The sequence below is a fragment of the Bufo gargarizans genome, chromosome 2, assembly GCF_014858855.1.
Source record: "Bufo gargarizans isolate SCDJY-AF-19 chromosome 2, ASM1485885v1, whole genome shotgun sequence".
Lineage (NCBI taxonomy): Eukaryota > Metazoa > Chordata > Amphibia > Anura > Bufonidae > Bufo > Bufo gargarizans.
The window spans coordinates 642,636,991-642,654,728 of NC_058081.1; the positions used below are offsets into that span (position 1 = coordinate 642,636,991).

General features: G+C 41.2%; 1 protein-coding gene across 4 annotated transcripts in view; it reads right to left on the reverse strand.

Moving 5' to 3' along the window:
• Positions 1-6,385: 6,385 nt before the first annotated feature.
• Positions 6,386-17,738, reverse strand: part of LOC122928882 (kazrin-like) — a 174,829-nt gene continuing 163,476 nt past the window's right edge. For all 4 annotated transcript variants that reach the window (XM_044282174.1, XM_044282173.1, XM_044282175.1 and 1 more), the window contains 3 exons: positions 11,456-11,645; positions 10,174-10,304; positions 6,386-7,971 (listed from right to left, as the gene is read on the reverse strand). In XM_044282174.1, coding sequence (XP_044138109.1) covers positions 7,804-7,971; positions 10,174-10,304; positions 11,456-11,645 — 489 coding nt within the window. In that variant the 3' untranslated portion in view covers positions 6,386-7,803. The remainder of the gene's footprint in view (positions 7,972-10,173; positions 10,305-11,455; positions 11,646-17,738) is intronic.

Consider the following 17,738-nt stretch of genomic DNA (forward strand, 5'->3'; position numbering starts at 1 on the left):
GAGAAAGGTCTAACACAGTTCCAAGGCAAACTCTGCCTTCCCAGGTCCCTCTAATCCACAATGGCACAGGCAACCCATGGAGTGACGCACCAGTTAGAAGCTGCTGTGTGTGATTTAGTACATAGCGCATGGTACACCCCAGGGTTTAGCACTGTAGCAGTTAGATATACTCAAGGATGTATGATTTTTGCCCAGAACATCATGAGAATGTGGTTAAGGTACCTCAAACACACGTCTTGCCCTTTGCATCTGTTTCAACGTTTGCAGACTACCTTACTACCCAAGGTGGGCATGTATGAGTATGTATTGGTGCGTAATAACTTGTTTTCAGGATGACCAGAAGCATACCCGGTAGCTAAGACCACAGCAAAGAAGATTATGGCTGAAGTTGTATGCAGTTATGGGGTATCTGAGACCATTGAAAGTGACAGGTGTTCACTTCACAGGTGTAGTGATGCAGAAGATAATAAAGGTTTTGGGTGTAGAACAGGCCTTACATGCTTCGTATCATCCATAAAGCAGTGGTAGAGTAGGGAAAAAAGGAACTGAATGGGACACTAAAAGGTAAAGATTAAAAAAAGCTATGAACAGAGTGCCTGCTGGTAGCTGTATTTTCAGAAAGGTATACCCCCAACGGTGAGACAGGTCTTAGTCCCTATAAGGTCCTTAGTGGGTCAGGCCCTAGGACAGGATTGTATTTCTTACAGTGGCTCCAGATGCAACATGGTTGTCTGACAGATTATGTGATCAGTTTGCACAAGCATTTGACTAAAAAACATTTGAGTTTTTGCTTTACTTCCAGATGTTGATAAAACACTAGGAACTGCACCCCACTTGTGTCTGAAGATTGGGTGGTGGTAAAAAGACACGTTAGAAAAGTCCTGTCCTCAAATCCTGGTTTGATGTTCCATTCCAAGTGTTCTTGACCACAAGCACATCAGTAAAGCCTGAAGGAAAGCCTAATTCGAGTCATTTCAAGAAAGTATTGAGTCGGGAGACTTGAAAGGAGATTTCTTGTTCCCCCTTGTGGGACTGCTGATCCTGACTAAAAGAATATGGATTTTTATTGAGATAGTAAAAATAGGTTTCTGGGCTGGGGAAGAGGTGTGCAAAAGGAAGAACAAAGTTGTTACAGTTCGATGCTTCTAACCCAGTGACCCATTATTAGAATAGCCCAAAGACTCCCACAGTATGGATAGTTCTTATGTTGACACTAATCAATGACCAGGTCATAAACGCCCTAAAAGGACTTCCTTCCTATCCCTGAATTTTATCTTTAATTCTGCTATTTGCGTTGTTTGTTGTGTCTTCCCCTACATTAGGAGGTTTTTGTTCAAAGTCGTATCTGAGGCTACCCTGGAGATGCTCATGGGAGACTTCCATAAGGATGGGAGACAAGGTCCACTTTGTTCTGTTGGTCCGCCCCCTGCTTACGACGCCACCTGGTGATCATCGACCATAGGAACTAACACCTGACTTTCCCGTGCTAAGTCCAGTGTCATGGGAGGCTATATACTAGGCTAGGTTGTCATAGAAGCTGGCGAAAAGGATTCGAAGCATGAGGACAGATGTGCTAGGCTTTCGTTAGGGAAAGAATTAAGTCCAAGGGGGGGAATGATAGAGATGTGGACTACATTCTTTGAACTCAGCTAAGAAAGCTCCCACATACTTCAGCTCTCAGACAACACCTTATTTTCCTCAGAGCACCCCTTGCTACGTCATATATGCTTTTTCTGCTGTTAGAGAACTCCATTACAAGATGGCGCCTGTAGATATTTACATAGTTCACATGCCACAGTTAGTAAAACAATGCACAATGGACAGATACCAAGTGTTATCTCTTGTCTTATTTTCATATTTCAGCCAATGTAACAATGGCACATGCCTCAGGGGGAATGCCTTTCTGATGTCTATATAAACCGCTGTACTTCCTGTAATAAACAAGAATTTGCTTTAACCCCATTGTGTGTGTCAGTTATTTTCTTCCGTGCAGGTAAAACCCTTGGGTTACTATTAATCTAGAGCAGTAGAGCAAACGTGATCGGCCCTAAATTAGGGGCATCTTTATCACCTGCAGTACATTGGAATCCATACAACGCTTACAAGTCAGCAGTGTCAATGACTTATGATGCTAGGAGTTCCTGCCTGACCACAGGTCTACTGTATTGTACTCACATAATGCCAGAGTACAGTACAGTAGACCTGCAGCATCATAAGTTATCATTATGCTGTGAGTTAGGATGAAGAAGCAGTGTGAGGTCTCAGGAAATGTGTCCGTCGCACAGTTTGTTTTTCTGGACTGTTCACACTTGTGTCATATTAGCCTAAGGCAACCAACAAATGAGCATATTTGTTGTTGCTGCTGCATAACAAATACAATCATTTGCTCGTTCACATGGGAGAATGATCAGGAATGAGCATTCTTCGCTCTTGCTCATTGGCCTGAGTAAAATGCCCCTACTGTATTCCATTCATTGGGAAAAATGCCTCGTGTGAGCGTGATGCTCCGTTCTGGACTTGCAGGAGTGCACTGCATTATACGGATCCATAATGCTCCGTGCCTCTGCTTGACCTTAGGCTACATGCACACGACTATGTGTTCTGTGGTCCGCAAATTAAAATGGATGACATCCGTATGCCATCCGTTTTTTTTGCAGATCCATTGTAACTATGCCTAAAACGGAGAATAGGACATGTTAGATATTTTTTTTGCGGGGTTACAGAATGGACATACGGATGCGGATAGCACACAGTGTGCTGTCCACAATTTTTGCGGACCTATTGAAATGGATGGGTCCGCATCCTATCCGCAAAAAAAAACAAAAAACGGAACGGACACAGAAACAAAATACGTTTGTGTGCATGAGGCCTCACAGATACAGAATCAGTGATAAAGCTGCACGATGCTGTAGCAAGTAAGGTCAAGCAGAGGCACACAGCAATATAAATCTGTATAATGCAGTGCGCTCCTGCAAGTCCACAACGGAGGATCACGGTCACACACGCAATGGACTCACTCCTGTGAAACAGCCCTTAAACTATTCATGACAGAGTAATAAGCATAAAACTCAAAATACACACACAAACTAGCAATATTTTAAAATAAGCTTTATTTGTTTCTTTTTGCCTTCATGCCTTTAGAGTTCCTCCCCCTTCATGTGGGTCGAGAGGGGGGGGGGGGGGGGTTTATATAACTAATGATACCAATCATCTTTAAACTATGTATTCTCGTTCTCTTAAATAGATCATTTTCTTAGTAAGATTTTTTATTTTTTTAGAATTATTTCCTAAGCATGTAATGAAAAATACTAAACCATGAGCTTTTTTAAAAAAATAAAACACAGGAAAAAAAAGCTTTATAAAACATTTTCGTCTGAATGCAGAAAATCGAAGCGCAGCGGAGGCTCTCCTTCCTACAGGTCAGACAGATCCCTTTAAAAAGCTGTAACATTGTTAAGCCACTGATTGCCAGTGATCACATACATCATAACAAGAAAACATCTTTTTTAAAGACTAAATATCCCTTTAAATAGGGTGCACTAAAATAAAAAATACCATCTAACATTATCAAATGTTTCATGTTACAGTTTTCAGAGGTTGACATTCATTTTTTTCTTGAAAAAATAAAATAAAAATTACAACAAAATTGGCAGCATTATATATCCCACTTAGTGTATCTAGACATTAGTAAAAAGTGGAAAAGCACAGAGCTGGTCACAGGCAACTCAACCAGTCTGAAAACTAGATAGAATACATACTAAGTTACTTGCACAGAATCAATTTAGAGATTTTTTTTTTTTTTAAATGCCCAAACACAAAAAAAGTGCATTTCTGCTGCTGCCAGCCGACTGCCCAGAATTGCTGCATTTTAATGAAAAACAAGATCATTCATATAGACAGGTTTGACTGTTTTCGCACCAAGCAAATTGGATTTATCCAGGGATGTATACACAATGGTCACAAAACATACAATGCTATGAGAAGTCGATTTTACCATCCCAGGCTATGGCTGTAGTAGTGACTTCATGCTCTGTAAATAATATTTTTTTTTGTATAGTGGTTTGGGTCAGGAATATATATCAATGAGTTTATTTTTATTGGGATGACAGATCCCACAGAGAGCATAAAACTATCCCATAGAAGTTAAAGGGGTTCTCCGGGAATTAAGAAAATTAAAATACTTAAATATTACTTTATTATAAATATATTCTGAAATACCTTTTATTATTTATAATGGCTCTTTTTTTCTGGGGAGCAATCATCATGGGAAACAAAATGGCCGCTGTCCCATTAGTTCACACAAAACCTGTCCTGATCACACACGAGGACAAGTTACTTTACAACACTGAGGTAAAGAGCTGCCTCATCCTCCTCTCTGCTATACTTGTCAGGGATTATGATCCTGAATACAGATAAGAACTTTTACTGAACCTCTGGGGAATTTAGTTCATGAGGAGACATGAAGTACAGAGAGGACGGACAGGACGTGGTAATGGAGACTGTAAACAGCTTGCTGCTGCTCATTATTTACATCCCTTCCTCCTCTCATGTCTCCTCATCATCGCCATTCCCACAGAGATTCACCTGTATTCAGGATTCCTGACGAGCAGAGCAGAGAGGCGGATGAGGTAGCACTATGGCTCATTGTGGCGAAGTAACTTGTCCTCCTGTGTGTTATTAGACAGGTTTTGTGTGTACTGAAAGGATGGCGGCCATTTTATTTCTCCTAATGTTTTCTCCCTAGGCAAAACAAGACATTCTAAGAAATGAAAGGTATTTGTGAATACATTATAAAATATTTAAGTATTAATTTTTTTTAATTCCTGGAGATCCCCTTTAGGGCCATATGACGGAGGTTATGGCAAAGATAGTGCTTGGCCCTATCTCCCATCAAGTCCCAGAATGGAGGGCTGGTGACACATGCACACTACTGCTGTGGATAGGAGATAAGTGTTCTTGTGGGAAAACTCTAATGCTACATCTATGCAGGGAGTTTAGAGCTCTATATCAGGAAACTTTCTGAAGCAGTTCTGACTTTAAAGGGTTTCATAATTAAATTTTTTGGCCAGAGTACTCCAAACTGCATATTTTGCCCCATATACCTGTTTTTCATGTCAGCACTTTCCTTCCCCTGTTCTCAGCATCACTGTATCCTGGCAGGATGTTTACATGGAGAACTTCCTGTTTTCATCAGCATCCTTCTAGTTTTTCTAACCCAGCATGCTTTGCTCTTCAATTTTTCACAGGGCTTGCTCTACTTTAGGGTGTAGAGACACAACCGTATGTATTTTGCGGTGCACAAAATGAAGATCTGCAAAAAATATGGATGGCGACCCATTGTAAGAAAGTCCATGCTTATCCGCAAAACGGACAAGAACAGGCCGTTGTATCTTTTTTTGCGGGACTACCGAACGGACACACGGATGCAGACAGCACACACTGTGATGTCCGCATTTTTGGTGGTCCTACTGAAATGAATGGGTCCGCATCCCAATGAATGGGTCAGACGCCTGACATCTCTTGCCAACATCCAAACGCAACACCTTTTATCCAGGGGCCAGTATCTACTTATTAATTAAGGTGCATTTATATCTTTTTTTTTGTCCCCTGAGAAGCTAGCTTTTTGTTGAGGAAACGCACGAAACCGAGAGGTGGTGTCATCCCTGTCGGGGTGGGTGCTCTGTCTGTAGGTAAGGATAGTGAAGGTACGCCATAGGCAGAAAGGAGGTGGTCCTAACCATCTGACTTCTACAGAACTTATTGAATGAACAAACTGTATGTAAGATGGAAGAGGTACAGAGAGATACCAAGCCCCCCCCACCTATATAAAAGTGTTGAATCTGCCCCTATAGATTTGTGGTGATCTAATATATCACACATTCTGTGCATTGTTATATATTTCTAATTTTAATATGGGTTTTTGTTTATGGTTATGTTTCAATGGATTAAATAAAAGCTATATTTTATCAAGGGGGCTCAAGACAATGACCATGTTAATACCCATTGAGCTGTTGGCATACATTTTTAGTGATAGTCATGTGAATGGGGTGTAACATGGAGGAGATGTAGAGGGCATGGCTACAGCACGAGAATACTGTGGCAGGAGGAACAAGTCTTGAGGAACATTAGAGAGCAAAGTATGCTGGGTTAGAAAACCTAGTAGGAAGCTGATGAAAACAGGAAGTTCTGCTTGTAAACATCCTGCCAGGATGCAGTAGTCCTGAGAAAAGGAGAAAAATGCTCACATGAAAAACAGGTATATGGAGCAAAAATATGCAGTATTTGGGATATTCTGGGCAGATAAAAAAAAAATAATCATTATGAAACCGGAGAACCTCTTTACGTGTTTTAGAACAAAGCCTTATTCTCTCTTTTTGAAGTAAAATAAAAATTTGATTTAAAACATGGTATATAAATCTAGCCTTCTGGGGGCAGAAACTTAAAAGTGCACATACCCCCTTACTGGGAAGATATCAATTCCCAGGACTTGACCAGATACATTGGTCCTTGGTGAATTGATAGTCCTCACCCACATTAATAAAGCCTCCCAAGCTGAGAGTAAGAGGTGCATTTTAAGTGCCTGCCTATATTATAAAACATGATTAGCAATTAAACAGTGATCAATAAAAAGAAACAAAACCAAAAAAAATGTCAAAACTGTGCATTACTTAACAGTAATAAAGTACACCCGATGATCAAAATCTAAGTATTGTATAAGAATAACAAAATATTAAATACTGTGAATATGGTAACAGTTGGATTATGGAAGACATAACCAAGTGAAAATTAAAATTTATTCGTGCGATTTTGGTTGAGCTGCATTAAAAATGTGACTGAGCCCACTCACCCGATGCACTGATGACAGGGAGGGGCCGCAGCTTTAGAACACATATGATATGAATACCCTTCATCCTTTAGGAAAAATAGAACTTCAACATTTATCTTTTTTATAATTTAGATATAACAACTTTGTGCATTTATGCAAATAAATACAAAAAAAGAAAAGTACAAAAAACTTAAAAAGAAAGGAAAAAGATTTTGTCTGGCAGGCATTAAAAGTTTAAAGAGTGACTTCTACCCTCACAGTGCAGGTAGCAGTGGTCTGAACCCAAAGCAACCTATCCTTGTAATAGTGACGTCGCTGAAACACTCTGTGCTGCACTGACGTCACTAATGCTAAATGGACTGATAGGCAGCATATTGGTTTAGGCCTGGCTGTCTTGCCCTGTGTGTAAGCAAAATAATATATCTAAATACTTCATTCAAGAAAGTCGGTTAAACTTCCTGAATAAAGAGATGTATATATATATTTTTTCTCTTTTCTTTACAAAGCACTGGCACACCCCTGAAACAGGATAATGTCATTCAAAACATTGCAGATACAGAATGCATCACACTATGGGTTTAAAAAATAAAAAATAAAATAGCGTTCAGGACAAGACACTACAAGCACAAAGTGCACAGTTTCTGTTATGTACAAATACACAGTAGTTTTTCAAGTTTCAAAAAAGGAAAAAAAATAATAATTTGACCCACTTCCCAAATAAAAGACCACAAAAATTATAATAAATCCAGTAAAGACAAAAGTTACAATACATCAGCATCGCAAAAAGGACAACAATCAACATCTCTATACACTCTTTATGTACAATTACAGAATCTGCGATGCAAATGAAAATTAAAAGAAAACAGAAAGTCCTACTAAATAGAATAAAAGGCTCACTTGACTGCTTCGGACTTTGTAAACGGGCACATACACCCTTTCACATATACACACACAGAATAAGCAGATTCCAGCGACAGTCACCAGTCCGCATCCTCTTCAATGTAATAGTCAGGTGTAGTACCATCAAAAAGACCAGGGTCTAAGGACTTCCGTTGTTTTCCCCTTGCAAAAACTCTTGAAATGGACCCAAAACCCATTTTTTCCTTCTTCTTCTTCCTCTTCTGGTCTTCCAAGTCTTCTAAAGACTGGAAAAGTAATAAAAAGAAAGGTAAAGGCAGTTATGACGAATGTTCCAACTTTGTGTACATGGAAAAATGCTCATGGGTAAATCAAGATGAATGGTACAGAATCAAAGGAGGACTGGGAGAGGATGATGTAGGGAATCTAAGAGGACACATACATTGCTTCTCATTTGCGCCACATACCAACCATGCAAATGCTTCCATGAGTTCACTACAACTTGTTAAACCTGATCAGTGCAACAGTCCAACAATATGCCATAAACGTCTGATGAATGTGGGTCCAACCCCTGGGGCCTGAGCCTATGTGGAAAATAGGGGTCCCCTGATCTGCTTGATGAGGCAGCTTATGACTGCTGCATTGAGACATGGAATGAATGGGAGATTACTGAACAACTCTGTACATAGCTATAGGAAGTATGGCAAGAGGCAGAGCATGCCCTGTTGGTAATACTCCTATAGGCCTAAAACAGACCATATAATTTATCTGAAAGCCTTCTGACTCCTGGTGAACTACTTTATCAGCAGGTACTATCAACAACACACAGACAATACTTTTGAATTTGAGGATCCCATTACCATTTGCAAAGCGGTTTTATGGGAGTACAATATTGATGGCCTATCTTCAAGTTCAGTCCTCAATATCTGATTAGTGGGGGGTCTGGATTACCAGCACCCCTGCTGATGAGCTGTTTGAAGAGGGTGTGGCACTCTGGTGGGAGCTGCAGCCTCTTCCTAGGCCAGGGCCACCATGTTCTTTAGTTACATTGCCTATGTGCATCTCATTCCCATTCAAGTGAATGGGTCTGTGCTACAATACCAAGCAGAGCCACTATACAACGTACAATGCTTTGCTTAGTACACTCACCTGAGCACTGCTGCCTCTTAAAAAAAACTGTCTGTGATGAACCACCATTGATAATATATTGATGACCTATCTTGAAAATGGGTAATGAAAATTGTACTCATGGAAAACCTCTAACTGTTATATGTGTGGGTCTTTTACCTCCACTAGAATCATTCTGGACTTCAAAAGGCCCCCACCAACCCTGCTCTCATCTACAATGAGCTAAGTAATTAAGGTGACCCTCACTAAGCCTCTACCCAAAGTTCCTGATCTCCACCTTTGGTCTCAAGCACATGGCAGGGACCCTCTGAGCTACTGTATAGGCTCTAAGGATCTGGTCTACTGCATTATACATTCAAATCAATGGCTTGTTGGTGTAATGAACGACAGGTAATCTAGAGATGTTCTTTGTAACCACCCTCCATCTCTGGCCAAGAGATGAGGATCCTGAACCCTCTAACTCACAAATCCCTAACCTGGACAATACCTTCATGAGGATAACTCCATCTAGTCTATTTAAATAACCCTTAAAATTGTCACACAGTCAGATACATGCCCATTCTAGGACTCCCTCTGCTGATAACCCTCCTTTCCCACGAGACAGGGGAAGAACCACATACAACAAAGATATTTTATAACAATGCACGTATAATCTCAAAGTTTTTGATAGTTCCACATACATTGTAAATTGATTGGGTCAAATTGTTTGACAGGGCTGAAATATTGCACCAGATATGGCCAACGTAAACCCTCTAAACTGGTCCAACCAAAGGAGTTTGAGTGGATTTTCATCAGTATTTGCACCATTCTTACTGTGGCCTTCGTGAATCCTGCACTAAGCTGATGCCTTTGTGTTATATCAGTAAATATGATAGTGATATGTTATTTAAAGTATCACGTGTAGAGGTGCATAATATGTAAAACATACTATGGCCAACATTTTCATTCAGCCAGGTTACCCTAGAAATTACAACCTGATAAAACAAATGAACGTAACCTTAGAAATGGCATATCACCCGACACTATAAAGAGATTTGGTTATTAGCATTCAAGCTGCATATTCACCTGACAAACTCAGCAACCAATGAATTCATCAACATGTTCTTTAATTCCCGTTCTTATAGAAGCGACTCAGCTGTATATGTCAAGCCTCTGTAACCAGGAAACAGCACAAGCAGGAATCTGCAGCATTCCCTATAATGAAACACAACAGTCTCTCTGCCCCTCACGGCACTCCCATCTATTCAGCAAGGCATGCGGCGTACATACTGACAGCAGCATATAAACAGGAAAGGATATGAATAATCATTCCCGAATGGAGAAAAAAGGTAGAGAAAAAGAGACCTACACTACCGTCTTACATTGCAGAGGGAATGTGTTCGGTGTCTCGGCGAGTTGATGTCACTCGGTGTTGACGACCTGTCGCCCTCTGCGGCAGAAGCGTCGGAGATTACTGATGGCTGTCTCGAATGACAAGGGCTTACTCTGACAGCTAGAGGGAAAAGCAATACAGAGAAGGAACTGTGAAGGTGTATGTTCCGTGCATAAAATTATAAAGGAATAAATAGTTCTAGATCATACAAGTCTATAGATAAAACCTAAAACAAGGTGCAGCCATTTCTTAAGACCTGTTCATCAAAGATTTAGAGATCATAGCTGGTGAGAAGGTGAAACTCAAAAAAACTTTCCTACACACCAACAGACTACTGGAGTAAAGTTCTACTGACTGTTCCCATTTTTTTTGTAAAATTACAGGGGTTTTTTTGTACTTGATACTCCAGATTTTCTCCACAGGGTGCTGAAGGACAAAGGACCTTGATTATTTTATGGATTGTTGTTAAGTCATCACATTCTAAAGTCATCTACACAATTCAGAATTTTGTCCCATCGGTAGCGCAGCTGTAGTTGCCAGTCTTCAGATAGGACGATGCTTGGACAGGCAACAATTGCTTTCGGACCGCAGAACACACAACCCTAACCAAGTCAAACATGGAGGTTACTGGTGATCTCATCTCCCACCAAAAAAGGTCATTTTTCCAGGGACTATTTCCCTTCCCTCCTACCAGCTATATGTCCACACACAGATTTGGTACCCTCAAAGAGCCACAGCATGGCAACTCACACAGCAAACCAGAGCCTTATTGGCAACTCCAAAACAGTGCTGTCTGTGCTTTGGCTGGTAACCTGAGTCATGGTTCTATAAAAAAAAAAAGTCAGACATTGTCTAACAGGGTACCATTTGAGAGACAATTTCAACGCTTCTTCAAAAAAGCTATTGTGCATACATGTCACTTCCAATAAATGTAGTATCTGTGGTGTCAGACTGTGCTAATGAATCTTTAGATATACAATAACATTGTCCAGTAAGGTCCAATTCAAAGATATTAAGAAGATATCCAAAAAACCACCCCAAAAACGAATCTTAAGCATTAAATTGCCCTTTTCACAATCTCAGGTTAGAGAAGTATATGTAGAGGAAATATGCACTGGAGAAGTACTCTGGGAACCTGGCAGCTTTTCTACTAATAACATATGCAGAGCATACTTAACCAAATAGTTTATACTCTGCAGGAATGCGTAGGGTGTGATTGATCTCCCAGAATAACTCCCTTGACTATGCAAAATCGATACTTGGAAACAAACCTTGCCGATCGACAGTATGCTGCGGGTGCCCGTGGTACAGCGTTTGCTGGCTTTGACGGATGGCTGCAGTAAGCGGGAGATCCGCGTGCATTACCCACTCCTGGTTTCCATTTAAGACGGTTTCACCTGGCATAGCAAGTGAATGTCGCTTGGGGACATCTTTAGTAAGGGTAGCTAAAGACTGCTTGGCCTACAAACAAGAAAAAAGACCTGATCATCATGTCCCAGTACTCAAAGAAAAAAAATTGAAAAGAACACAGACACACAAGGAAAAAACAAAATGAACAAATTAAGAGAGACAGCACAAAGAAATATTTCCTGTGGTCTAGGAGAAAAGTGGTGTTGGATGTGGTTAAGTTGGTGAACCACCTAACAGTCTAAACTATATCATACGGTATTTAGTTACTTACCTGACTAAATTAAAACACAACACTAAGCTGTGGCAGCCAAAGCCAATTCTATGGTCTAGGATAGACAGTACCAGTTGGACTTACAGAGCAGCTTGGTAGCTAGTTATTTCCTAGCCAAGCCTTTGTGGTGGGTGTCCGTTACTAAAAGTATGTTTACTCATTAGATGGGGCACACATAGGCTGATTCCTTCATCTTTCTACTATAGTTTCAGAATTAGATTCAAAGAATATGTTGCAGATATGTTTGAAGCACATGAGGCGTGATAGGGCATTTGCCAAGGACCACAACAGGAATCTGCAACCTCTGACACTCCAGCTGTGGTGAAACTACAGCTCCCAGCATGCACACTTGCTTGGCTGTACTCCCTCCCATTAAAGTGATTGGAGCATGCTGGGAGTTTTAGTTTACAACAGCTGAAGTGCCAGAGGTGACTGACTCCTGGTCTACAAAATATGGCAGTATGAGGGTAAGAAATAGGTAAGGTCACAAAAGAAAAAATATAGCACTAGGTTAGACTCAGCATAGATAAAATGCTAAATCTCAGGTACTGAAACATTCACAAAGATGTGTCCTTGATCCACCTCTAGTTTTTAACTCACATGTGGAATTTAAATTTTTACCCCTGACCTTAGGCTCATCCTTACTGGTATATGAAGGAATATGGATTAATGCTCCTGCCACTGATTCGACATGAACCTCATTTTTTTTTTTAGCACAATTACATACTGTAGATAGGATGGAGCACACCATACCTTGCTAGGAAATTGCTTGTATGCCGCGCTCTCAGTATAAAATTTGAGTGATAGTAGGGACAGGAGAATTGGCTTCAAGGTCAAAGTTCTCCAGAGTTAAGGCCTCCATACACATTACTGTAATGTCAGCCGAACTTGGTGTTTTTGGAAGGATTGGCCAGCAATCTAATGTGTATGGAGAACTCCTGACTCTCCCCCAACAGATGATGTCGGGGAGGGAAGGGTTGGCCAAATTTATATTTTTAAGTCTATCCTTTTGTTAACTCGGGAGATAAGCCTCTGACAGTGGCCATCTCCTCTCACCCCACTGAAAACACATACACGCTCTAGCGGAACTGAGCATGTATGTGTGAGTTGGGATATACACCTTTAATTGTTGTCCTTTGAACACAGCTGTATGTTCAACGTGCATGATAATAGAGCATACTGGGCAAGTTAATTGCCAGCCAAATAGATGAACATAAGCACAGGTTAGGTATTGTGCATTAAATGTATTTCACTTGTTGCTATGCCATAAAATTCCCACTTGCTGCTATGCCATAAAATTCCCACTTGCCAGTATAAGTATTTTTGGTGTAGTAATTAGCAGCTAAAGGGTTCTTAGAGCCATATAGTGAACCTGTAATGATACAGTAATGCCACTAGAAGGTGCTCACCAATAAGAAGGTATGGGGCCCTGGTCCTACTTTTAAGAATTTGGGGAATTCCTCATCAATTTCCAGCTGTCTTACAAGCACCACAAAAAGTCCCAAAGGCTTTCTGCATTCTCAGCTGCCAAGAGTCATTTTATGGTTGCTTTCTCAATCCCCCTAAAGGTCAAGGAAGACCTATTCAGTTTCTGTTTCCACAAACTTAGATACGTTTGACACAAAGTGAAAATTATTATACACCCAGTATACAGTTCTAGCAATCATGGCTGCAAATATATCCAGGAAAGAGAGCATTCATCCTCCCACTAAAAGAATGGTAATGCTACGATAGGAGACTTATGGTTTGTAGATGTTCATTCTCTCTTGATTGCAGGCTATTTAGAGCTGGGTCAAAAATAACCACCCAGTTTGACAAGAGGATTTGGGAGTACTTGTATAGAAATTTTCCCAAAACTTTTGTGATTATGGATATGCATTGACAACAGTTGCTGAGATTTCTACAAAGTTAGGCCGAGTTCACACGAACGTGTGTGACCCGTGCTCGTGCTGCGGCCCGCAAACAGCGGGCCGCAATGCACGATCGCCGGCCGTAGGTCAGCCGCATCGGATCGCGGACCCATTCACTTTAATGGGTCCGCGATCCGCCCGTTCCGCTAAAAGATAGGACATGTTCTATCTTTTTGCGGAACGGAGGTACGGGACGTAACCCCACGGAAGCACTCCGTAGTGCTTCCGAGGGGTCCCGTCCCGTGCGGCCGTTCCGCTATTCCGGATTTGCGGACCCATTGAAGTGAATGGGTCCGCATCCGTGAATCGGAATGCACACGGAACTGTGGCCGTGTATTGCGACCCGCGATTTGCGGGCCGCAATACGGCCACAGATCACACACGTTCGTGTGAACTAAGCCTTAGGAGGTGATTGAGGAAAGTCATGGTATGGAAGAAATAACGGAGGTTACCAACTGAAAAGGGATGGAAAAAAATGGAGGAGGTTGCCACCTGAAAAGGGATGGAAAAAAAATGGAGGTTGCCACCTGAGAAGGGATGGAAAAAAAAAATGGAGGTTGCCACCTGAGAAGGGATGGAAAAAAAAAAATGGAGGTTGCCACCTGAGAAGGGATGGAAAAAAAAAAATGGAGGTTGCCACCTGAGAAGGGATGGAAAAAAAAAAATGGAGGTTGCCACCTGAGAAGGGATGGAAAAAAAAAAATGGAGGTTGCCACCTGAGAAGGGATGGAAAAAAAAAATGGAGGTTGCCACCTGAGAAGGGATGGAAAAAAAAAAATGGAGGTTGCCACCTGAGAAGGGATGGAAAAAAAAATGGAGGTTGCCACCTGAGAAGGGATGGAAAAAAATGGACGTTGCCAACTGAGAAGGGATGGAAAAAATTGAGGTTGCCACCTGAGAAACTGGGAAGAATGGAAGTTCTCAGCCATGGAGGAAAAGAACAAGGGGTTCTTAGCCGATAAGGAAAGGGCAACAGCGGTTCTCAGCTGAGGAAAGGAGAGAGTTAGGTTCTCAGCTGAGGAGGAATAGAGCAAGGGAGGTTCCCAACTGAGAAGAGGAGCAAGGTGGGGTTCTCAGCTGAGGAGGAATAGGGCAAGGGAGGTTCCCAACTGAGAAGAGGAGCAAGGGGGGGGTTCTCAGCTGAGGAGGAATAGGGCAAGGGAGGTTCACAACTGAGAAGAAAAAAAAAAAGGGGGGAGGGATGTGTTCCTAGCTGAGAAGAGTAGGAACAATGGAGGTTTCTAGCTGAAGAGAAAACTATGGAACTACGAAGCTAAGGAAGGAAAGCAGGTTGGATAGAAGGTTTCCAACTAAGGATTAACGAAAGTAGAGAGTTTTGATGATGAGTTTTGAGCACCTTTATACCTATGAAACCTTTAGGACTGCATTATTAGTGGTTTTCTGGGGGGTTGGAGAGTCCTAACAACCCATATGCCTTTGTGAGACAGTCCATACTAGCAAACATCTCTACAGCTTGTCTTGTATTCACATATACTGCATTTTCTGAACTTTTATCTGGTGGAAGTCACAAATAATACAATGTCAGAAATAACTACATTACTGTTTCTTTACTGGAAACAGCTGCTTCTCTGTGGGAAACCAGCAGCATTTCATTACACCAGTCACTGCTTCCAAAGTGCAAATTAGGACAGACCATTGGGGACAATTTTATTTGAGCAAAATGTTTATAAAAAAGGAGCAACGTTTCATTCCCACTGGGATATTTATCAAGACTCTTTCTAAGAAGATCTTATTCAGACACCGTATTTACACTGTCATTTATCTTGACACAGTGTTTACAGCTTATTTAAGATGAGAAGGCTCAATGGGCAAGTAGTCTCCGTAATTGCCCCCAGTGGGGCTGTAAAACTGTGATCTACCCATTATCCCGCAACATTTTGGTGAAATATTTGTGTCATTTGTGTATTCTTTGCTTATCACGTACTAAGAAAGATTGACAGTTTCAGTCCAGCACTTCTCTAAATGGCCTTCACAGTCACTTAGAAAGAGGTACCAGATGGCCAGGTATGAAAATGCATTACTGATCATGTCTGTCAGTTTCAAGTCTTTCATGATCAGTGCTCCAATCCAAGCTGTCCATGTACAGCAGAGGTAGCCATAGTGTATGCTTGTAGTTTACATATAGAAAGAAGATGAGCGCATCATAGGCAGGAATGGTGTAAAACTTTGGTAAAAATGCAGTTCTACTCATGCACCAACAGAGTGTGTAATGTATTATAGCTTTTGCCATGACACCAGCGAGGTTCACTGGCTGCAGTCAAGACTTTTGACCCAGAGTTACGACACTGTAGTCAAAGAGAGGTTTAAATAGGATCTTGTTCTTCTGCGCCATCACAAGGGATGTATTCACATGGAGTAGGTTTAATGAAGAATTGAATGAACATTTAACAATAAATTCTGTACTAAACATACCCCATGTGAATACATCCTTGGTGACAACGCCGCAACACAAGAGCCTATTTAACTTTATATTATAGGCTTGAGATACAAGGATTTCTTGAGAAAGCTGGCTGCAGCAGGAGCCTCTCCCCTTTAGTAGAATTATATTATGCCATAAGTAGGGAATTGACCGCCATGTTCTCTGCATTGTTTCAGGATCCTACAGAAACTGCTGGGGCAACTATACTTGTCTAATTTTAGCCGTTCAAGTGGATGGGGCTGAATTGCCACTGCTGTCCAGACACTGTTTCTCAGCTTCAATAATTCAGAAGGAGCCACAATGCCCTGGAACCGCTTTCATATCCCATTAAACGAATGAAGCAATAGACCAACATGTGCACTACTGTTCCATTCAGAGAGGGGACTTGGGGAACCCAGGACCCCTGGTTTGCGGGACTGCTGGGGTTCCCGGTGATCAGACCAGCTGTGATCCAATATTTAATCACCTGTTTTGTGGGTAGGTCAATACTTTTTCATGGAAGCATGTAATAGTTGTGTGCCTGAGACTATTTCAAAGGAACCTACAAAAGTAGGGGAAATCTCTTTCTGCACACAGTAGACTCCCTGGAATAAACCTGTAATGTATAAAAAAAATGCCAAAGGCTGCTAAGTCAAAATTAACTCGCACATACAGTCATGAGTTGTGGCAACTTTACCTCCCCATATCTTTCTTATTGCCATCAGGTATCATGCAAATCATGGGTGTCCCACATGTGTATTTCTCTGGACTGTACTTGGAGGTTAGACATCTGTGGTTTGAACGATCTTCTGCATGGTGTTCACTGTAACCATCTCAATTAATGCAGACTGTTTATTGATTATGTATGACCGCAAATTAAGCAGATTACTGGCGTAGTCAATCCTACTTGTGCGCCTCTTAATAACAAGATTAAGCTTAATACTCCATTTAGGATTAATTGACTTAAGCTGCTCAAAGATCTACAGCGGCCATCGGCCTGTGACAGTCCCAGTTAGAATGGTGCAGGTACATTGTGTGACTGCGGAGAGATGACTGCAGGTTGGAATCCCTACAGTCTATAACCGTTCAGGTCTGTAAAGGACATAGAAATAAATGCCCACCTCACCCGCAGTAAACAAGATGGTTGACTGGAATTATTCACCGTCCCTTTGCATGGACACGTGGAAATCCTCAGGAAACTGTTTGAGAATTGCTACAATAATAAAATGGACAAGCAAATGCCCATGGAACGTTTAATCCACACGAAAAAAAAATAAAAAAAAATTCGGAATATTTTGTAAAGCTGGTCATTTGCTGGACTGTATAAAAGTAAATCCAGGTCCAGCATTCCGTGCTGAATAATTTTTTTACAATATCTGTATATTGGCCAGAGCTCCACCTTTGTGCAGTCGCTACTCTAGGGAGTTTAGTGCATACCATTATTATTAAGAGCAATGCTTAAAGGGGTTGTCTCATGAAAAATATTTTACAGTTTTCAAACTAGCCCCTGGATCTGAATACTTTTGTGATTGCATGTAATAAAA